A 21,763-nucleotide genomic window follows, 5' to 3' on the forward strand; every position below is an offset into this window, starting at 1 on the left:
AAGGCTGTGGCCCAGATTCCCACCATGTGAACTGCCTCTCCATCACGGCTAAAATGGTGGATGAGCCCAGAAATCCTGAATTTTATTTTTATTCATCAGTGGGCATCGCTGGCTGGCCAGCATTTATTGCCCATCCCTAGTTGCCTGAGAACAGTTGAAAGTCGACCACATTGCCCCCAAACACGACAGTTCAGATTTCCACAGGGGACAGGACTGGAGTGGAACCAGGATTCGCACATGCGTGGTTCACAGAAGTAGCTTGCCATTTAGATCACCTGCTGCCTCGACTGAAGTGGGATTTTGGTAGGCCCGGTGTGTGAAGCCCGACGCGTGCAGATTAGACCAGGGCCCTGATTCTCACTCCCGGTCAGGTGCACGGAGGCAGGAGAATACTCAGCTCTCCTCACCCCCACGTTTTAAAAATGACCGCCTGCGGTTTTGATTTTCATTCCGGGGTGCTGATTGGATCAGAAGTCAGGCCCGCTGCCCCTGAATGACTGCCGAGACTGCTGGCTATGGAGCACTTTGTTGAATTTAACAAGATTGAAATGAAAAACATCCCTCACATTCCCCATTTCCCATTCATGCCAACCTATGCTATCTCCTTACCGCCCCCCCCCCCCCCCCCCCCCCCGCACCCCCAAAAGAAACTTCCATGGTCTCTCATATCCACAAAAAGCACATAAATGCATCAGAGCTGTCAAAGTTATCATAGCCTTCAAATCTGTCAAAGGATACTCGGCAAGTTGGCATGGAGGGTGTAGGGTTAAATGTATTTGAAATATTAGAAAGTAGTGAATGGGGTCATAGGTGGCACGAGTTGGCACTAATTTGGGACAGGAATCTAAAGAGCCATGGGGATTTGGGAGCACAAGGAGTATGAGGGGCCTTGGAGAGTGATATAGGTTGACATGGGGCACTGAGAGACCATTGGGGTGGGTAGTGTGGCGTGGGTTGACATAGGGGTTATGGAGGCCATGGGAGGTGCATGGGGGGGCATTAGCATGGATGCAACATGAGGAGTGTGTAGGATATGAGGTGCGGTGAATTGTTTCAACTATTTTTTATTTAATTCAACACAGTGCAGGAAGTGGCTGTTAATTGCAGAGAGGTCAGGGGTGAATGGGAGGGTGGTGGGAAGGCCGCCTCTGGAATTTTATAGGCCTCCCCGACTGCAAATAGGCCACGAAATTCTGCAAATAGTATCCATCAGTTGTCATATTACCCTGCACAAATGAATATGATAAAAAGATAATGAGGGTCAAATGGACCAATTTATTTCAGGGAATATGTTCTATGTCTTTATTTAACCCTGGCTCCAGGATTGACATGATATTGACAACTTTTGAATTAATTTTAAAATAGCATTTTAACAACTTGGGTATCTTTCTATAATATTCTCTTAGGTAAAAGGTCATTTTGTAAGGTGGATTTTCCTAACTGTATAACATAGCAGTGGGAACTTAACATCTGGGCTTTTTTCCCCCACACACTCTCTACATGGACATTTCTGCTCCAGTATCATGTTTTACTATACATGAGCTCCATCATTCAATCTGTCAGTCGCTAGAAGCTTGTGAACTGGTGATGGGTTTTCCAGTGATGTTGCGGCTACTTAGGGAGCTGCAGCAGTCTTTTAATGGGATAACTGATGTTGGTGTGAAAAAATTCTCAAATAATTCATGCTGTCTTCTGTTGAACCATGTGTTACAGAACAGTTTGAAGCAGGAGTACAGATGTGGAACTGCTAAAGCAGAGAGTGGCGGGTAGGGGGATGGGCCTTGCCGTGTCCCAGGGTTCCCTTAGGGGAGGCCTATAAAATTCCATAGGCAGCCTTCCCACCACCCTCCCATTGACCCCTGACCTCTCAGGAGTGCAGTGGAGAGTGCTGGTAGGAGGTGAATCACAGAGTAATCATTGTCTTAATCAGCGAAAAGATCTTGGAGCAGTTGAGAGGGACATCTGAAACCTGAAAATCGAGCTGCCCATAATGAATAGGTATGCAAATTGTGAACACCACACACTGTTTCCCTAGACACCCATGCAACATGCACAGATCACCTTACAACCTTTTCAATGTTTACCAAGCTTATCCATATAATAGCCTAGCGTAAATCAAACCTGCACCTTAAATTGTCATACATCCAACTTCGTATCAATGCTACCACTGTCGCTTTTATTCTATTGGATTTAACTTTGCCGACAAGCTTGTTATGTAGCTCTTTATTAAATGCCTTTTATAACTCCAGGTACACCACATCAATTGCATTATCCTCATCCACACTCTCTATCACCTCATCAAAAAATTCACGCAAGTTAGTCGAGGAGGATTTGAACTGAACACAACTGTGCTGGGCCATTTTAATTAACAAGTTAATTTACAAAAAATAATCCTTCCAACACAACTTAACCTGCACAATACGGGAATATTTACTCACACAGACAATGGCCAACATGAGAGTTAGTTGGGTGTTATTTTACAAACTCCATTCACTTTCAACGTACCAATATTACTTTGTTCCTTATTTTGTTGTTCAGCTGCTTTTCAAGATCAGACTCCACACATACAGTGACCCCAGGCAGGAATTTAAACCCGGGTCCCTGGCGCTGTGAGGTAGCAGTGCTAACCACTGTGCCACTGTGTTGAGACTCTGGATGGATTAAAAAAAACTTGATAAGTAGGAGACATTAAACAGGCTGTCTGTATTTAAAGTTAATAAGTCATCAGGGCAGGATCAGATACATCTTAGGAAAGAAAGGGTAGAAAATGCGAAGGCACTGGCCATAATCGTCTAATCCTCCTTAGATACAGGGGTGGCACCAGAGGAGAATTGTAAATTTTATAGTCTTAATCAAAAAAAAGCTGTAACAATAAGCTCAGCAAATACAGGTCAGTCCATTTAACTTCAGTGTTGGAAAAGCTTTTAGAAATGATAATCCATGGCAAGATTTCCTCTTGGACAAATGTGGATTAATTAAACAGATTGAGACCAGGAATGTTGAGGTCAAATTATCCTTAAATCGCTTGGTTAAATTTGTGTGATGTTCAGGGTAATGCTACTGATGTGGTGTACAGGACTTCCAAAAGGTGTTTGATAAATGCCACATGTCAGGCTTGTCAGCAAAGCCAAAGCCATGGAATAAAAAGGACAGTAGCAGCATGGCTATGAAGTTGGCGGACTGGCAGGAAACAGAGAGTTGCATAGTTGGTTTTTGGGCTGGAGGAAGATATATAATGGAATTCCTCAGGGGTCAGGGAGTAGGATCACTGCTTTTCTTGATTGATATTAATAACCTAGACTTCAGTGTTCAGGGCGCAATTTTCAGATGACATAAAACTTGGGAGTGTTGTGAACTGTGAGGAGGATACTGATAGACTTCCAGAGGACATGGGGGGGTGGGACGGGGGTGGGGGCTGAAATAGGCAGACTCATTGCAGATGGATTTTTTACAGGGAATTATGCGGTGATACATTTTGGTGAGAAGAATAAGGTGAGGAAATATAAAATAAAGGGTACAATTCAAAAGGGGATGCAGGAGCAGAGGACCCTGGGGGTGGGTGCAAAAATGATCAAAGATGTCAGGGCAGCTGGCAAAAGCAATTTATATATAGGAGCACAGAGTAAGGATGTTATGGTGAACTTTTATATAATTGGTTTGGTGTCAGCTGGGTTTTTGTGTTTAATTTTAGGCACCGCATTTTAGGAAGGATGTTAAGGTATCAGAGAGGGTGCGGAAAAGATTTGCAAAAATTGTTCCGGCAATGAGGACCACAATTATATGGATAGATTGGAAAAACTGGAGCTGTCCTCCTGAGAGAAGAGAAGGCTGCGCAGAGATTTGATAAAGGTGTTCAAAATCATGAGAGGTCTGGAAAAACTGGATCAGGAGAAGCAGTTCCCATTTCAGAGGGGGCAAGATCCAAAGGGCACAGATTTAAGGTGATTGGCAAAAGAAGTATGGTGACATGAGTCCAAAGATGTGCCGGTTAGGTGGATTGGCCATGCTAAATTGTCCCTTAGTGTCAGGGGTAAATGCATGGAGTTATGGGGATAGAGACTGGGTGGGATTGTGGTCAGTGCAGACTCAATGGGCCACATGGCCTCCTTCTGCACTGTAGGATTCTATGAGGAGCCTTTTTATGCAGTGAGTGGTTAGAATCTGGAAAGCACCATCGAGTCTGTGATGGAGGCAGGGCCAGTCGGGGTTTACAAAGGGAATTGAATAATTAGCCAAGAAGAAAAATAATTGCAGGGCTATAGGGAAAAAGCAGGGAGTGGCAATAGCCCAATAGCTGAGACATCATCAAAACATTGGGCTGAATGGCCTCCCTCTGGGCTGTATTCATTCTTTGATTCTATAGGACAAGATGCCATATAACAAACAAAGGGCCCTATTTTACCATTGCGTCGCGCCCGTTTCTGGGCGTGAAAATGTGGTAAAGTCGGGTGTGAGGCCATTAACGCGATCCGCGCCCGCGCAGATTGTCACTTTACCGAAACCCGGGAATGGCGGCAATCCGATTCACGCCCGAAACGGGCGCAACGGCGATTTAAATGTATTTGCATGTATTTCAATTGAATTAATGAACTGCCCGCCCAAATTTATCAGCATTTCCCCCTTTACCACCGCGTTCGCCGATCCGGAATCACGCCAAAATGAGCCTGCTGAATAAAAGTCTGAATCGGGCGCTCCAGCTGCTGAAGAGCGAGTTCAGAGCTTCCAACGGCTCTCTGACTCAGATCAGTGGTGGGGGGGAGGAGGGAGGCTGGTCAGATCATTCTCTGGTTGCGGGGGAGGGAGGAGGGGAGTGAGGTCAGATCGTTGTCTGGTTGGAGGGGGGGAGGAGGAGGAGGCGGGTCTGATATATCTCTGGTGGGGTTGGAGGCCCGATCGTTGTCTGGTGGTTGGGGGGTGGGAGGGCCGCTCGTTGTCTTGGGGGGGAGGGCCGATCATTGTCTGGGGGGAGGGGAGGGCAGATCGTTGTCTGATGGTGGGATGGGGGGGAGGGCTAAAGTTGTCTGGTGGGGAGGGAGGAGGAGACGAGTCAGATGTTCGGGCGGGCAGGGAGGGGGGGGGGGGAGTGAGGCCAGATCGTTCTCTGGGGGGAGGGGGAGGAGGGAGGCGGGTAAGATGTATCTCTGGTGGGACGGTGGTGGGGGGAGGCCCGATCGCTCACTGGTGGGGGGCGGGGGGGGGGGGGGCAGATGGATCTCTGGGGGAGGCAGGGGATCCGCTGCCACTCTGCGGGTGATCGATGGGGGGTGGGGGAAGGGGGCAGGGAATCGCGATCGGTCTGGATACCGGAGGGGGTGGGTAAGAGGGACAGTGATGTCTGTGGGGGCCATCGCTTCCGCTTTTCACTCCTGGGCCGCTTTCTCCACTTTCTGTGACCCGGGAGCGATCTGACACGGGCGCGCTTTTTCAAATTTCTTTTCCAACTGCGCATGCGCAGCTCAGAGCTCCAATCGTTTTGGGCACACTAAGCCCCGCCCAGAGCGCGAATGGGACCCGCGATTTGTTTTTCAGGCTGAGTGCGTATGGGGGTGCCTGAAAGCAGATTTCCAAGTCGGATCTGAATTGCGCCCAGATTCAGCACTTAGAATGAAAATGGTAAAGTCGGGCCCAAAGATGGAAGGAGGATACAAATCTACCAGCTCTAGGGTTCTTGCTGAGACCATGCTGAGAATCATTGGGAATAGAAGGATACTGGGAGTGGAAGGAAGTGAAACCAGATGCTGTTTCATGACCCAGTTCAAAGATGTACTGGTCATCTTAATTCGATCATCCCCCGTTTGCTACAATCGGTTGTGAACGTGGCCCAGTCCATCATGCAAACCAGCCTCCCATCGATTGACTCCATCTACACTTCCCACTGCCTCAAAAAAGCAGCCAGCATTAGCAAGGACCCACACACCCTGGACGTACTCTCTCTTCCACCTTCTTCTATCGGGAAAAAGTCTGAGATCGTGTACTAACCAACTCAAGAATAGCTTCTGCCATCAGACTTTTGAATAGGCCTGCCATATATTAAGCTGATCTTTCTCTACACCCTAACTATGATTGTAACATTCCATTCTGCACGCTCTTCTTTCCTTCTCCCCTATGTACTAAGGTTCAGAGAGCTTGATGAAGATTGGGATCTAGATGAGTATACGGCTTGTAGGAAGGGACTAAAGAAGGAAATTAGGAGAGCCAGAAGGGGTCACGAGAAGGCCTTGGCAAGTAGAATTAAGGAAAACCCTAAGGCGTTCTATAAATATGTGAAGAGTAAAAGGATGAGACGTGAAGGAATAGGGCCTATAAAAGGTGAAGGCGGGAAAATCTGTACGGAACCAGTAGAAATGGCAGAGGTGCTTAATGAGTATTTTGCCTTGGTTTCCACAGAGGAGAAGGACATGGGTGGATGTACTGTGGGCTTGCGGTGGACTGAAAAGATTGAGTATGTGGACTTTAACAAAGAGGTTGTGCTGGAATCTTTGAATGGCATCAAGATAGATAAGTCGCCGGGTCCGGATGGGATGTACCCCAGGTTACTGTGGGAGACGAGGGAAGATATTGCAGAGCCTCTGGCGATGATCTTTGCATTGTCGATGGAGACGGGAGAGGTGCCGGAGGATTGGAGGATTGCGGACGTTTTTCCTATTTTCAAGAAGGGGAATAGGGATAGCCCAGGAAATTACCGACCGGTGAGTCTAACCTCAGTGGTTGGTAAGACCATAAGACCATAAGACATAGGAGCGGAAGTAAGGCCATTCGGCCCATCGAGTCCACTCCACCATTCAATCATGGTTGATTTCAACTCCATTTACCCGCTCTCTCCCCATAGCCCTTAATTCCTCGAGAAATCAAGAATTTATCAATTTCTGTCTTGAAGACGCTCAACGTCTCGGCCTCCACAGCCCTCTGTGGCAATGAATTCCACAGACCCACCACTCTCTGGCTGAAGAAATTTCTCCTCATCTCTGTTCTAAAGTGACTCCCTTTTATTCTAAGGCTGTGCCCCCGCGTCCTAGTCTCCCCTGTTAATGGAAACAACTTCCCTACGTCCATCCTATCTAAGCCGTTCATTATCTTGTAAGTTTCTATCAGATCTCCCCTCAACCTCCTAAACTCCAATGAATATAATCCCACGATCCTCAGACGTTCATCGTATGTCAGGCCTACCATTCCTGGGATCATCCGTGTGAATCTCCGCTGGACCCGCTCCAGTGCCAGTATGTCCTTCCTGAGGTGTGGGGCCCAAAATTGCTCACAGTACTCCAAATGGGGCCTAACCAGTGCTTTATAAAGCCTCAGAAGTACATCCCTGCTTTTGTATTCCAAGCCTCTTGAGATAAATGACAACATTACATTTGCTTTCTTAATTACGCTGAGTAAGCTGATGGAGAAGATCCTGAGGGACAAGACTTATGAGCATTTGGAGAGGTTTAGTATGCTCAAGAATACTCAGCATGGCTGTGTCAAAGGCAGATCGTGCCTTACGAGCCTGGTGGAGTTCTTTGAAAATGTGACTAAACATATTGACGAAGGGAAAGCGGTAGATGTGGTTTATATGGATTTTAGCAAGGCGTTCAATAAGGTCCCCCATGCAAGGCTTCTAGAAAAAGTGAGAGGGCATGGGATCCAAGGGGCTGCTGCCCGGTGGATCCAGAACTTGCTTGCCCAAAGGAGGCAGAGAGTGGGTATAGATGGGTCTTTTTCTAAATGGAGGTCGGTCACCAGTGGTGTGCCCCAGGGATCTGTTCTGGGACCTTTGCTGTTTGTCATTTTCATAAATGACCTGGATGAGGAAGCGGAGGGATGGGTTGGTAAGTTTGCCGACGACACGAAGGTTGGTGGGGTTGTGAATAGTCTGGAGGGATGTCAGAAGTTACAGAGGGACATAGTTAGGATGCAAGACTGGGCGGAGAAGTGGCAGATGGACTTCAACCCAGATAAATGTGTCGTGGTCCATTTTGGTAGGTCAAATGGGATGAAGGAGTACAATATAAACGGAAAGACTCTTAGTACTGTGGAGGATCAGAAGGACCTTGGGGTCCGAGTCCATAGGACTCTAAAATCGGCCCTGCAGGTGGTTAAGAAGGCGTATGGTGTGCTGGCCTTTATCAATCGAGGGATTGAGTTTAGGAGTCCGGGGATAATGATGCAGCTATATAAGACCCTCGTCAGACCCCACTTGGAGTACTGTGCTCAGTTCTGGTCGCCTCATTACAGGAAGGATGTGGAAAAGATTGAAAGGGTGCAGAGGCGATTTACAAGGATGTTGCCTGGATTGAGTGGCATGCCTTATGAGGATAGGCTGAGGGAGCTCGGTCTTTTCTCCTTGGAGAGACGTAGGATGAGAGGAGACCTAATAGACGTATATAAGATGTTGAGAGGCATAGATCGGGTGGACTCTCAGAGGCTTTTTCCCAGGGTGGAAATATCTGCTATGAGAGGAGACGGGTTTAAGGTGCTGGGGGGTAGGTACAGGGGAGATGTTAAGGGTAAGTTTTTCACACAGAGGGTGGTGGGCGAGTGGAATCGGCTGCCGTCAGTGGTGGTGGAGGCGAACTCAATAGGGTCTTTTAAGAAACTCCTGGATGAGTACATGGAGTTTAATAGGATGGAGGGTTATAGATAGGTCTAAAAGGTAGGGATATGTTCGGCACAACTTGTGGGGCCGAAGGGCCTGTTTTGTGCTGTAATTTTCTATGTTTCTATGTACTCTATGAACGATATGCTTTCTCTGTATAGCACGCGAGAAATAATACTTTTCACTGTATCCCAATACATGTGACAATAATAAATCAAATCAAATAGTGTCCAGCAGCAGCAACCTCACATAATGTTTCCATTGGAGAAGTGAAAGTTAAATGTAAAACCATCGGGGTAAAGAAGATATTAAACACAGATACACAGATCATTTTATAATGTGATAAATTGATTGCACTTTATTTCAACTTATTCCAGAGAGTTCAGGAAGGTGGGAGGTGGCGGAGGGGGCATGTTTCCCAGACCTGGAGAGATGCATTTTGAGGTGATAAGGAAGTCAGGCATCAACGTGGTGGAATGGTTCTCCAACATGTTCCAGCATCCTCCTGCTTTGCCAAAGTGTGCAACATCAGCAATTCATCTGGCACTGACGGTAAGCCAATTAAAGTTGATAATGTTTCAATTATCAGCCATTTCCCAGGACAATGAAATTTTACCAGCGTTCTACTTAATGCTACCAACTGTGGTTAAATGTATTCCTGCGTGGTTTCATATGCTCCAGCCATTAGTTGGCCAACACATCCATTCTTGTGTCACGTTATCAAAAAATAAAATAATCTTGGCTTGTGCCTGGGAAATAATCATTTACCAACTTGGATATTAATGGAGCGGCATCTTGGCAAAACCTCTCAATCCCATGACTACCACTATTGAGAAGAACAAGGCGGGGTGGGGGGGGGGGGGGTGGGCAGATGAATGAGAACATCATCATTTCCAAATTCCCCTCCAAGTCACACACCATTCTGAGTTGGGAATATATCACTGTTCTTTCACTGGTCAAAATCCTAGAACTCCCTAATAAAGTTATGGGAGTATCTTCACCACACAGACTGCAGTAATTCAAGAATACATAGCAGTTCACCATCATCTTCACAAGGACAACTAAGGATGGTCAAGGGGTGGCACGGTGGCACAGTGGTTAGCACTGCTGCCTCATAGCGTCAGGGACCCAGGTTCAATTCCATCCTCGGGTCACTGTCTGTGTGGAGTTTGCACATTCTCCCCGTGTCTGCATGGGTTTCCTCCAGGTGCTCCGAGTTCATACGTTCAGTCTCAGCAATGCTTGTATTTTATCACTCATCACTTGTCCTTGAGCCTTATTCTTGACCTGCTCCAATCCATGTAGTGTAAGTACTCATACCGTGCTGTTAGCTGAGGAGTTGCAGGACTTTGACCAGCAACAATGAGGGAATGGGGAAGCGATGGCTCAGTGGTATTATCGCTGGATTATTAATCCAGAAACTCAGCTAATGTTCTGGGGACCCGGGTTCGAATTCCACCACGGCAAATGGTGGAATTTGAATTCAATAAAAAAATATCTGGAATTATGAATCTGCTGATGACCATGAAACTATTGTCAATTGTTGGAAAAACACATCTGGTTCACTAATGTCTTTTAGGAAAGGAAATCTGCTGTCCTTACCTGGTCTGGCCTACATGTGACTCCAGAGTCACAGCAATGTTGACTCTCAACTGCCCTTGGGCATCTAGGGATGGGCAATAAATGCTGACCAGTCAGCGACACCCATGTCCTATGAATGAATTTTAAAAATGGCAAGTTGGAATCCAGTGTGATTTGAAAGGGAATTTAGAGGTGATGTGTTTCCACACAGCTGCTTCCCTTGTGTTTCCAGGGAATAGAAGTCATGGATGTGGGAGGCTTTTGGCATCTTATTGCAATGCGTCCTATAGATAGTACACAATGCACCAGTGGTAGAGGGAGTGGGTGGATAAACTGACAGGTATATGGAGAAGATTCCATCACATTCCTGAATCGTAGGTGGGGGAGAGTTTTGCAGGGTTAGGAGTTGAGCTACTCCTGGTAGAATACCCAGTCTTTGACCTGCTTCATTAGTCATGTGGCTGGTCCAGTTACATTTCTGCCCTCCTGAAATGTTGATGGTTGGGACTTTGGGCAAAGGTAATGTCACCAAAGATGGCCATTCCCTAACATCATTTGAAACACTTGCACTTACTGCTTAATGATGAAGTCTCAGTACTGGGTGAGATAGAAATGCACCAAGAGTGTACAAAGATATCAAGGTTGTTAAGTGCACTGAAAAGCAAAATATCAACAAAATAGTACACGGATACCAAACAATCAGCTTTCAGGCAAATAAAAGCTAGCGAAATGTTTCCACTTCTCTTTATAGGGATACCACTTTAAATTCCCAAAATCGAGTTAGTTCAGTGAGGGGGATGTGGCCATCATCACTCTGTTTTACCATCTATGGATATGCTCCAACTCCCCATGGGTTCTGTTACACCGAATCCTCTCTCTATCACAATGAAACTTTGCACAGTCGCTGGATGGGCAACAGGAATCAAAAGTGATGTGCAGAAATATTTTTTTAAGAAGTTCTGTACTGAGTTCACCTCCTTATGTTAGGAAGTGTGACCCGGTTCTCGGTTGCCTTGTTGGTTACGGAAGATTGCCAAGGGTGATCTATCAGCCCCCTGTCAAGTGTACATTTGCAGCTTGCTCCCCGAGTTGCGGATCTGTCTATACTCGACACTTGGAGAACTGCGCGGCTGGAATGTAGTAATATACAACCGAACGCCCTCGGCCACCCAGAGAAGGGCTTTTGTGTGAGAGCCGTATATGGCTGTGGAATAGGAATCTGTGCAGCCGGGCTCGGGGTTTGGTCCTTTTTTGGGGCTGCTGTGGGTGGAGGCAGAGGGTGACGAGACGCAAGGGCTATAAAACTTAACAAAGAGGGAAGGGAGAGTGCAGCACCTTCCCAGAGTAAAGGACCCCGTCAAAGCAGAGAGGGTGAGTCCCAGGCAAGGGTTAATTAGCATGATTCAATATTTAAACTTGTTCTCAGATTTTACATTGATGGGGGACTGCAAGGCAAGCCGTCATATTGTTGTAAATTAAAACCTGACATCTGGGTACTGTCTTAAAGAGTTTTAATGCAAATAGTTGATTATGGCTTACTGCAGGATGATGCTGGTTGGTAGTTTAAAAACAAAATAGCAGAAGAGATTTAAAGTAAAATCTGTCATATCTGGGATGTGCAAAGTAAGCCTTAGGATTGGTAAAGCGGATTTGATTAGATGCAAATATTGAAACACCTGTCCTGAGTAATTTTGGAGATGGAACACAGCAGTGATCATTGTGCTACTATCTTCCCGAAAGAATTAGCGATAATTTATCATCATTAAATGTTCCCCAGCACTTTATCTGCAGTCTGAGAGGTGGAATACCCTTTATTCCACTGGGGTTCATTCCCAGATGTTGACTCCATTCTGAACTGTGAATGTTAAAAGGGCAATATTTGAGCAGTGGGATGCCCAGCCTTAGGCAGTTCCTTTGCCCTTCTGGGATCTCCATCTCTTTATTCCAGGATTCAAATCGCTTTTCCAGTGTTGTTGCCTGCAGCTTTTCTCTTGGCCAGTCGGGAAAACAGATGAGAGGGGTTGACAGCGTCTGCCAAAGGATCACTGGCTCGCTGCGGGAGCAGATTTTGGCATCTCCGTGCGATTGCTGTGATACTGGGTCGCTGTGCTGTGGGTTATTTTGCCTTTATTACTAAATATGGTCCTTTCCCAATCCCTGCCCAACGCCTCTCTGGTCGCTCCTGGTATTGCAAGCCCCAGGTTCATGCCTTGGATGGGCAAGAGCAAATATGTTTTAAAAAAACATGCTGGAGAGAGAGTTTTTATGGTGTGGCGGGGCGATTTCCTAATTAGGAAAAAGATGCATTAAAAGCAACCTCTTAGATTTACTTGGCCGGGTCCGAGGGCTCTATTGGCTACTTTGGGAAACTTCTCTAAACAAGGAGATGTCTGACAAACTGGACTGGGCAGTGCATGGGGACAGGTACGAAAGTTATTACACATTGAAGTTATTACAAATTAAAGCTTGTCTGCTGAATATTCTGAATTACAGGAATATCCCTGGCAGCTCCACATTCATTGCAAAAGTGGCTATTTAATTTCAATATTGTTTTATACAGATCCCACAAGTATATTGTTACCAAATCCAAGCTGCCCTTCATCCTGTCCTGGTACAGCCTCTGGAATGTGACACTTGTATATTTAGATTATATTGATTTTATTGATGGATATATAAGTCTGTACATATATATTTGTGTACACAAATACACCCTGCCGCTTGTATTTTCTGACCTAGAATTCTTTATTCCACCAGGAGAAGACAGACTGAACATGTGTGACGAGGAGGAGAGTACAGCACTGGTTTGTGATAATGGCTCCGGACTGTGTAAGGCTGGCTTCGCCGGGGATGATGCTCCCCGAGCGGTCTTCCCCTCCATCGTGGGCCGCCCTCGTCATCAGGTCAGCAGCCGGCAACACCCAGGGTTCCAGAGCAGAAAGGGTCCCAGAACAGACAGGATCCCAAAGCAGAAAGAGTCTCAGAGCACAGAGGGTCCCAGGGCAGAAAGGGTCCCAAAGCCGCTGTTACGTCTACGAGAGCATCCTGAAATGCTCTGGCTGTCTTCGGACGGTGTGCATTAAATTCTCTGCAGAGGTGATCAGTGTTGTGATGCAATAGCGAGGGAGACTGTTTTCAGTGAACTGCAGGGTGCCCGAGGGACACCAATTTCAGGCATTGAGCATAAGCAGCTATAGGGGAGATGCAATAATTTTTAATACGCAGAGTTTCTGTGATCTGGAATGTATAGGATGGAGGAAGCAGACCCAACTTGAAATGTAATTGAAAAGTAAAACGTTAGAAGGCGATAGGAGCTGAGGGATGGGATCAGTTGCACAGCTCTTCCCTAGAGTCAGCATAGGCCATGATGGGCCAAGTGGCCTTCTGTGCTGTATAATTCTCTGAAAATGACCAGCTTGATTCTGGATGAATAAATCAGTTCATAGATAGAAAACCTATAGTGCAGAAGGAGACCATTCAGCCCATCGAGTCTGCACCAACAACAATCCTACCCAGGCCCCATCCCTGCAACCCCACATATTTACCCCACTAATCCCTCTAACCTACGCAACCCGGGACACTAAGGATCAAGTTAGATGGCTAATGCACCTAACCTGCACATCTTTGGACTGTGGGAGGAAACACCCGGAGGAAACCCACACGGACACGGGGAGAATGTGCAAACTCTACACAGACAGTGACCCAAGCTGGGAATCGAACCCAGGTCCCTGGAGCTGTGAGGCAGCAGTGCTAACCACTGTGTCACCATGTTGCCCCATGCACGGTCAAGAGTCATTGCGTCTGGGGGTAGATTTGGAATCATGGAATCCCTACCGTGCAGAAGAGGCCATTTGGCCCATCTGGTCTGCACCAACTCTCTGATAGAGTATCTCACCCAGGCCCTTTCCCCCACACTATTCCCAAAACCCCACACATTAACCATGGCTAATCCATCTAACCTACACATATTGGGACACTAAGGGGCAATTTAGCATGGCTAATCCACCTAACCTGCACATCTTTACAGGAACAAATGGCCAAACATTTGAAGCACAGGAAAGCAGAAGATGACTGTGGGACCCAGCCTCAGATATCCAATATGACATCAAACTGTTGAACTCAAATGCATAATAAAGGTTAAGAATGGTTGTACAGGGCTTTCAAAATGACTTTGTTGGTAAATGCATTTGTGAGTTGCGATAGAAAATAATGTCCTCATTTACACAACAAATTCTGCATTCAAAATGCTCTGTAGCAGACACATTATAAACAACAGGTAAAATTTGCAACAACCCTTATATCAATTCCTCCCTGTTATGTGTTGTATTCTGGTTTCCTGAATTGTAAATTCTCCCAACAGTATCTCAGTGTGTTCATCACATATGTGAACTCTTCCTGCTGTGTTTAACTCTACAGGGCGTTATGGTTGGAATGGGTCAGAAGGACAGCTATGTAGGTGACGAGGCTCAGAGTAAGAGGGGTATCCTGACCCTGAAATACCCCATCGAGCATGGCATCATCACAAACTGGGACGATATGGAGAAGGCAAGGCATTTGCATTCTTCCTGATCCACTTATATCATCCCTGCTAGAAATGGCTCTAAAGGACTCATGTTCAGATAAATTAATCAAAGTAAATATTTGAAACTTGAGATGAACAAGAAAGCTGCATTTTTTAAAACGGCGGTCATTATTTCTACAGATCTGGCACCACACTTTTTATAATGAACTACGTGTAGCCCCCGAGGAACATCCAACTCTGCTCACAGAAGCTCCCCTCAACCCCAAGGCCAACCGTGAAAAGATGACCCAGGTACTGATTTGATCTTGATTTATTGTCACATGTGTTAGTATACAGTGAAAAGTATTGTTTCTTGCACGCTATACAGACAAAGCATACCATTCATGGAGAAGGAAAAGAGAGAGTGCAGAATGTAGTGTTACAGTCATAGCTAGGGTGTAGAGAAAGATCAACTTAGTGCAAGGTAAGTCCATTCAAAAGTCTAATGGCAGCAGGGAAGAAGCTGTTCTTGAGTCGGTTGGTACGTGATCTCAGACTTTTATATATTTTTCCAGATGGAAGAAGGTGGAAGAGAGTATGTCCGGGGTGTGTGGGGTCATTAGTTTTGCTGGCTGCTTTTCCGAGGCAGTGGGTAGACAGAGTCAATGGATGGGAGCCTGGTTTGCATGATGGACTGGGCTACATTCACGACCTTCTTTAGTTTTTTGCGGTCTTGGACAGAGCAGGAGCCATACCAAGCTGTGATACAACCAAAAACCAGCACTGTCCAATTGTTGTTGCCTAATCACTAATCCACCCACTTTGACTAGCGTTACTTTGCTTTGATGATTCTCACTCAATAGACTTAAAACCATCAAAACATTGGGTGGATGATGGAATTTATGTTCGAAATCTAGGTCTACCAGTTCCCACCCCAATGAAAAAGCTTTGGACATTGGTGCCTAGTTACACCAATATCAATTAGATAGAGGAACAAGCATTTGCTTATATAACAGCATTATGTAACCATTTTCCAAACTGGTCATTTCTAGATTATGTTTGAGACCTTCAACGTGCCAGCCATGTACGTTGCTATCCAAGCTGTGCTGTCCCTCTACGCGTCTGGCCGTACAACAGGTAAGTGTGAGCAGTGGTTCCCTGTGTTGGGAGATGGGGCTGACCTGTGGCTGTTTCTGATCAGATGGTTGTGGTTGTGTGCAGGTATTGTGCTGGACTCCGGAGATGGTGTCACCCACAATGTGCCAATCTATGAAGGTTATGCCCTGCCCCATGCCATCATGCGTCTGGATCTAGCTGGCCGTGATCTCACCGACTACCTCATGAAAATCCTTACCGAACGCGGCTATTCATTTGTCACCACAGGTAAGGCTTTTCTTACAGCATGGCTGTGGTTATGAAGACCGTTTACTTCATGTTAAACCTTTGTATTAAAATTTACAGCAATGCCTGTGACCGCAGAGCAGGAAATTGCAGCAAGCATCTAAATGCAGGGAGGTCATCATTAATTCTTGTTAAAATGAAAGGAATTAAGACCTTTTCAACTCCCACCTTAGAATATCTTGAGAGATGTCTATTCCCATAGTGACTGCAAACCACACTTCCGCCTGTTATCTGTCTGATGGCTCTAAAGCCAAGTCTTCAGGCAGGATGTTCTTAACTGTTCTGCCAGCAGAGGGACACAAAGAGTATTTCATATAAGAAATAAGCATTAACTCTTTCTTGGGAACACAAAGCAAAGCAACATTCTACACATGAAGGAAAGATTGTGATTGATGTAAGCCACCTACTGCAAGTGCAAATTTAGCTGATCCAAATGATTAGGAAATTCTAGATGCATTGTTCCCAATTTCAGTAAGTGGCTGATATACAAATTTAACGACACTTTTTTGGTCAGTATTTCCAACATGATGTCTCACTGATCTTTCTTTTCCCCTTTAGTTTTAGTGGGAAGTGGAGAAATTCCTTTTGCAAACATAAATATATGACTCTTGTGCAGCTGTATTGTTTCCTCCCACAGTTCAAAGATGTATAGGTTAGATGGACTGGCCAAGCTAAATGTACTCTTAGTGTCCCAAGATGTGTAGGTTAAATGGATTAGCTATGCTAAATGTGTGAGGTTACCAGGATAGGGTGGGGGAGAGGGCCTGGGTCAGATACTCTGTCTGAGATTCAGTGCAGATTCGATGGGACAAATGACCTCTTTTGTACTGTAGGGATTCTGTGATTCTAAGATCAAATCAGATGTTGCCAAAGGCAAACTTGACATACTGTTGCTCTTTGATTCCCAGCTGAACGTGAGATTGTCCGTGATATTAAGGAGAAGTTGTGCTATGTGGCTCTTGACTTTGAGAATGAGATGGCCACTGCTGCCTCTTCTTCCTCCTTGGAGAAGAGCTACGAACTGCCTGATGGCCAGGTCATCACCATAGGCAACGAGCGTTTCCGTTGCCCAGAGACCCTCTTCCAACCATCTTTCATTGGTGGGTTGATTTTATTTAAAACTTATTTGCTACTTAAGATATTTTAAAGGATCCCTAAAAAATGTTGGTTTCACTATACTGTCACTTAGACCACAAGTGTGTGGAAAAATATAACTAACATCTTCCATGAGGTACAATCTCTTTTTGGAATAACAATTCACTTTTATTTCTAATTCTACATTGACACCAGCGGATTCAGACATCATTACTGAACAGGCGAGCCACCCATGGCCTGAACGTATTCTTCTGAATCATTTGTCTTCTGAATCTGTTTACTGTATAATGAAATAAATATCTCCATGGGTAAATGGATTTGAGTTACAGATGAGCCAGAATCTAATTCAATGGCAGAACAGGTTTGAGGGACTGAATGGTCTACTCTTGTTCCTATGTTCCCCATTCATCCACCAGTTGCATGGAAGGAACTATTGGTGTGGCAAGATAACCAAGGCAATTTTCCCTCACCAGTATTTGCTCAATCCATTGGCAATCTTGGATTGCACCAAATTTCAACCAACAGCAAGTTTGCAAGCTTCCGTTTTTTTACAGCCAGACTGCACACTGAGATACCTTTTACAAAGGGTATTTGGAATTCAAAACTTATTTTAAACTCATGGATTTACATTTATTTGCCAGGAATGGAGTCTGCAGGCATCCATGAGACCACATACAACAGCATCATGAAGTGCGACATTGACATCAGGAAGGATTTATATGCCAACAACGTACTGTCTGGTGGTACCACCATGTACCCCGGTATCGCTGACCGTATGCAAAAAGAAATCACTGCATTGGCCCCCAGCACCATGAAAATCAAGGTTAGTTGAGGAAATTAAATAACACGGTGTTATTTTGTGTCTAATCATTGAAAACCTGGCTTGATAATGTCACAGTAAGAGTTTTAACAACACCAGGTTAAAGTCCAACAGGTTTAATTGGTAGCAAATGTCATTAGCTTTCGGAGCGCTGCTCCTTCGTCAGATGGAGTGGATGTCTGCTCTGAAACAGGGCACAGAGACACAGGAATCAAGTTACCGAATACTGATTAGAATGCGAATCCCTACAGCCAGCCAGGTCTTAAAGATACAGACAATGTGGGTGGAGGGAGCATTAAGCACGGGTTAAAGAGATGTGTGTTGTCTCCAGACAGGGCAGCCTGCAAGTCCAGGAGGCAAGCTGTGGGGGTTACTGATAATGTGACATAAATCCAACATCCCGGTTTAGGCCGTCCTCATGTGTGCAGCCAAATAAACCTGTTGGGCTTTAACCTGGTGTTGTTAAAACTCTTACTGCGTTCACCCCAGTCCAACGCCGGCATCTCCACATCATTGATAATGTCAAACGGAATGGTCATTTTCCCACGAAAATGCTTAGCTGAGCTGCCAGTGAAACCTCATCAGTAGAAACTCCTGTCATGTCTGGTCACTGACCTTTAACTCAACATGGAACAATGAGATGAGAGATTTGTTTCAGTGAGTAAAGTGTCTGAACCAGAACAAGACAGAAATCACTTCCACATTGATGTGAGGGCCGCGTAGTCAAATGAGTGTCACCAGAAACACTAGATGATACTTATATTTTACATTGCTTCCTGCTTGATAGCTATACATATCTTTGAACAGAGCACAATGCAGAGAGGGTATATCTGTGTGTGATATATGGAAGCAAAGTTGCACCAATGTCCATTCCATTGGTAAATCCTCTTATAAAGTGTGTTTAAAACTGAAAATTGAGTGAACTGTAAATTATTTAATGCTAATCTCAACTGATTTTGAATATTTGACCATTTCACTTACATAAACTTAATACTTCAATTGCACAGCTATCTTATCTGGTTTTTAATAAACGTGCACAGTATAGTTTAATCTCTTGTTCTGGACAAGGTAATGTTAAGTTTCTTGGCACAATTAATTACTGATCTATGTTAAATATTTTTACTGATAAGACGTGCTCCCCCTTAGGATAGATCTTTTCTTTATGTTCAGCAGGGTAGATTCCACATGGATTCAGTTTTAAAAGCAAATCTACAAAGTTATTTTTATTTATCACAGATTTCTGAAAAACCTCAATATTTTTACTATACTATGAATTTTAAATAATTGCACCTTAGAATGAACTATTTAATACCTTTTGTATCTGGAGATATGTGAAATGAACAGAGGCGTGGATAGCTAAGAAATGAGATCCCCCTGCTCCCCAGCTATTCAGCTAAGTTCTGACCTTGACCCCTAGCAGTGCTTTTCCCCTCGGTAGAGAAAGGGAGAGAATCATTTTGCTCATCTCCTAAGATTAGCTGAAAAAGTAGCATGGGAACTACAACTGACCTCTCAGCCAAGGAATAATGCTGACAGATGACAGAGTGAAAGCGACCAAGAAAGGCAAATAAATATACATTGTGAAAAAGGGCACAAAAAAATGTTAGCACTGGCTGTTGGATGCACTAAAATAACCAGTTTAGCTGTCACAAGGTAAATATATGTTATAACCTATGCTGTTACTAGTTATAGTAGATACACTTTGCACGGTGGCATAGTTAGCAGTGCTGGGTTAGCACTGAGGTTAGCACTGCTACCTCACAGTGCCAGGGACCTGGGTTCGATGCTCGGCTCGGGTAAATGTGTGTGTGGAGTTTGCACATTCTCCCAGTGTCTACGTGGGTTTCCTCTGGGCGTCCTCCCACAGTCCATTTGACGTGCTGGCTAGGTGCATTGGCCATGTTAAATTCTCCCTCAGTGTACCTGAACAGGCACTGGAGTGTGGCGATTAGGGGATTTTCACAGTAACTTCATTGCAGTGTTAATGTAAGCTTAACTTGTTATACTAATAAATAAACTTCAAACATTTTTTTACTCCATTCTTAAAAGTTACAAAGCCAATGAACAGAGTGGACTGGGCGGACCTGAATTCATCTCCTTGCTTGCTCCAAAAAAAAAATTCAAATTGAATCCAATTCATTGTCCCCACAAGTGAGACAAACAAGATCCAAGCTGACAAGAAAAGGCACTTCACCCCATCTTGGGCTTGATCAGATCATTATCTTAGTCAAGAGGTCTATTACTTGAGCCTGTAGCTTACTAGCTGAAGTATTATGTTAATGATGGCATAAGTTCAGAAGAGAATTCAAATATTAAGCTCCACTTTAATCAGCTGATTGGCTATGTGCAGCCTTTTTTTCTAGGAATGGAAATTTTACCTCTCCATCCTTTACCAAAAGGAGGTGGTTGATTTTGAACCGTGTCAGGAAGCCTTTTACATCCTCCCCCGTGTCGGATCATTTTAACACCTCAGCCAAAAGATAGCACCTTTGGAAATTCAGTAGTCCCTTAGTATTATTAAGTCAGCCTGAAATAAGTGCGCAAGTCCTGAAGTAGGGCTCGAGTCTGCAGCCTTTTAACTTAAAAGGCAGGATTGTTACCCACAGTGCAGAAGTGATGGTAAGCAACACCAGCAAACAGGCTTGTATTTGCAATTATCCATGCTCTCCACATGGGGAAGCTCCAAAGAGTCAGGCACTTTCTCATGGATAGGAGGAGAAAAACAGCAATAGACATCCGGGGTCAACGTCATGAACTTCCAGCCAGTTGAACAGCTGTTATCGATAGAGGCAGCTTCCCCCTGGCCCCTCTCCACAGTTAGGAAAGATTTGTGGCAGTGGAGTAGGTGGAAGAAAAATAAAATATTGTAGAATAAAAATTCCAGTAGAAACCCAGTCTGAGAGACAAGCAAGTGAACGGGTTGATTAAGCTGTGATTGAAAAGTGGTTATGTATAAGTCACTGATATCATTCTGTTGCGTGCCTACAGATCATTGCCCCCCCTGAGCGCAAATACTCCGTCTGGATTGGTGGCTCCATCCTGGCCTCTCTCTCCACCTTCCAGCAGATGTGGATTAGCAAGCCTGAGTACGACGAGGCTGGTCCATCCATTGTACACCGCAAATGCTTTTAAACCATCGTGTCTCCTCTCTCCTTCTGTCTTCTTTTGTATCTTTTTGCAACAAGAAAACTGTGAATGTGCAATTAGAGAACCATACTTTCTACTGTTTTCATCCATTGCTCTGTCACTAGACATTAGTTGTAGCTTTAACTGAATGAATGGGAGTTTTTAAAATAAAGTCAGAATGTGCTGCCAGTATATTCACAATTGTCTCGTGTTTCCTGTAATCGTCAACACCTATTTATTTAGTAGCGTGATGGCTAACTAGTCTGACCTAACTAGAAACAAATGTGCCAGAGGACATTGAAGCTTCATCTTGCCTTATTTATTTGCCACCTTTCATTTTAAAGATCAGTGTGAATCTTTTGGCTTCATATAAATAAACTCCCATTGCTAGATTTAGACGATGGCCTAGTGGCATCATTGTAGACTATTAATCCAGGAAACTCAGCTAAATGTTCTGGGGATCGGGTTCGAATCCTACCACGGCAGATGTTGAAATTTCAATTCAATAAAAATCTGGAATTAAAAGTCTAATGGTGACCATGAAACCATTGTTGATTGTCGGAAAAACCCATCTGGTTCACCGATGCCCTTTAGGGAAGGAAATCTGACATGCTTACCCGATCTGGCCTACATGTGACTCCAGACTCACAGCAATGTGGCTGAC

The 21,763-nt window shown here is 44.8% G+C and overlaps 2 protein-coding genes across 3 annotated transcripts in view; one reads left to right on the forward strand and one right to left on the reverse strand.

Annotated features, from left to right (window-relative positions):
• Positions 1 to 21,763, reverse strand: part of lipf (lipase, gastric) — a 911,257-nt gene that overhangs the window by 684,488 nt on the left and 205,006 nt on the right. The gene's annotated exons all lie outside the window — the stretch shown is intronic.
• Positions 11,393 to 21,291, forward strand: acta2 (actin alpha 2, smooth muscle). Its single transcript, XM_078223573.1, has 9 exons — positions 11,393 to 11,530; positions 12,914 to 13,059; positions 14,573 to 14,701; positions 14,859 to 14,969; positions 15,710 to 15,794; positions 15,879 to 16,040; positions 16,967 to 17,158; positions 17,795 to 17,976; positions 20,962 to 21,291. Exons 2-9 carry the CDS (start codon positions 12,931 to 12,933, stop codon positions 21,103 to 21,105), a joined length of 1,134 nt encoding a protein of 377 aa, XP_078079699.1. The 5' UTR covers positions 11,393 to 11,530; positions 12,914 to 12,930; the 3' UTR covers positions 21,106 to 21,291.

The sequence above is a fragment of the Mustelus asterias genome, chromosome 11 (assembly GCF_964213995.1).
Source record: "Mustelus asterias chromosome 11, sMusAst1.hap1.1, whole genome shotgun sequence".
Classification (NCBI taxonomy): Eukaryota; Metazoa; Chordata; class Chondrichthyes; order Carcharhiniformes; family Triakidae; genus Mustelus; species Mustelus asterias.

Excerpts from the sequence above, each read along its gene's own strand:
- acta2 (XM_078223573.1), top strand. The coding sequence starts at position 12,931 with ATGTGTGACGAGGAGGAGAGTACAGCACTGGTTTGTGATAATGGCTCC. Across the intron at positions 13,060-14,572 it reads TGGGCCGCCCTCGTCATCAG|GGCGTTATGGTTGGAATGGG; the intron begins GTCAGCAGCCGG and ends TTAACTCTACAG. Across the intron at positions 17,977-20,961 it reads CCAGCACCATGAAAATCAAG|ATCATTGCCCCCCCTGAGCG; the intron begins GTTAGTTGAGGA and ends GCGTGCCTACAG.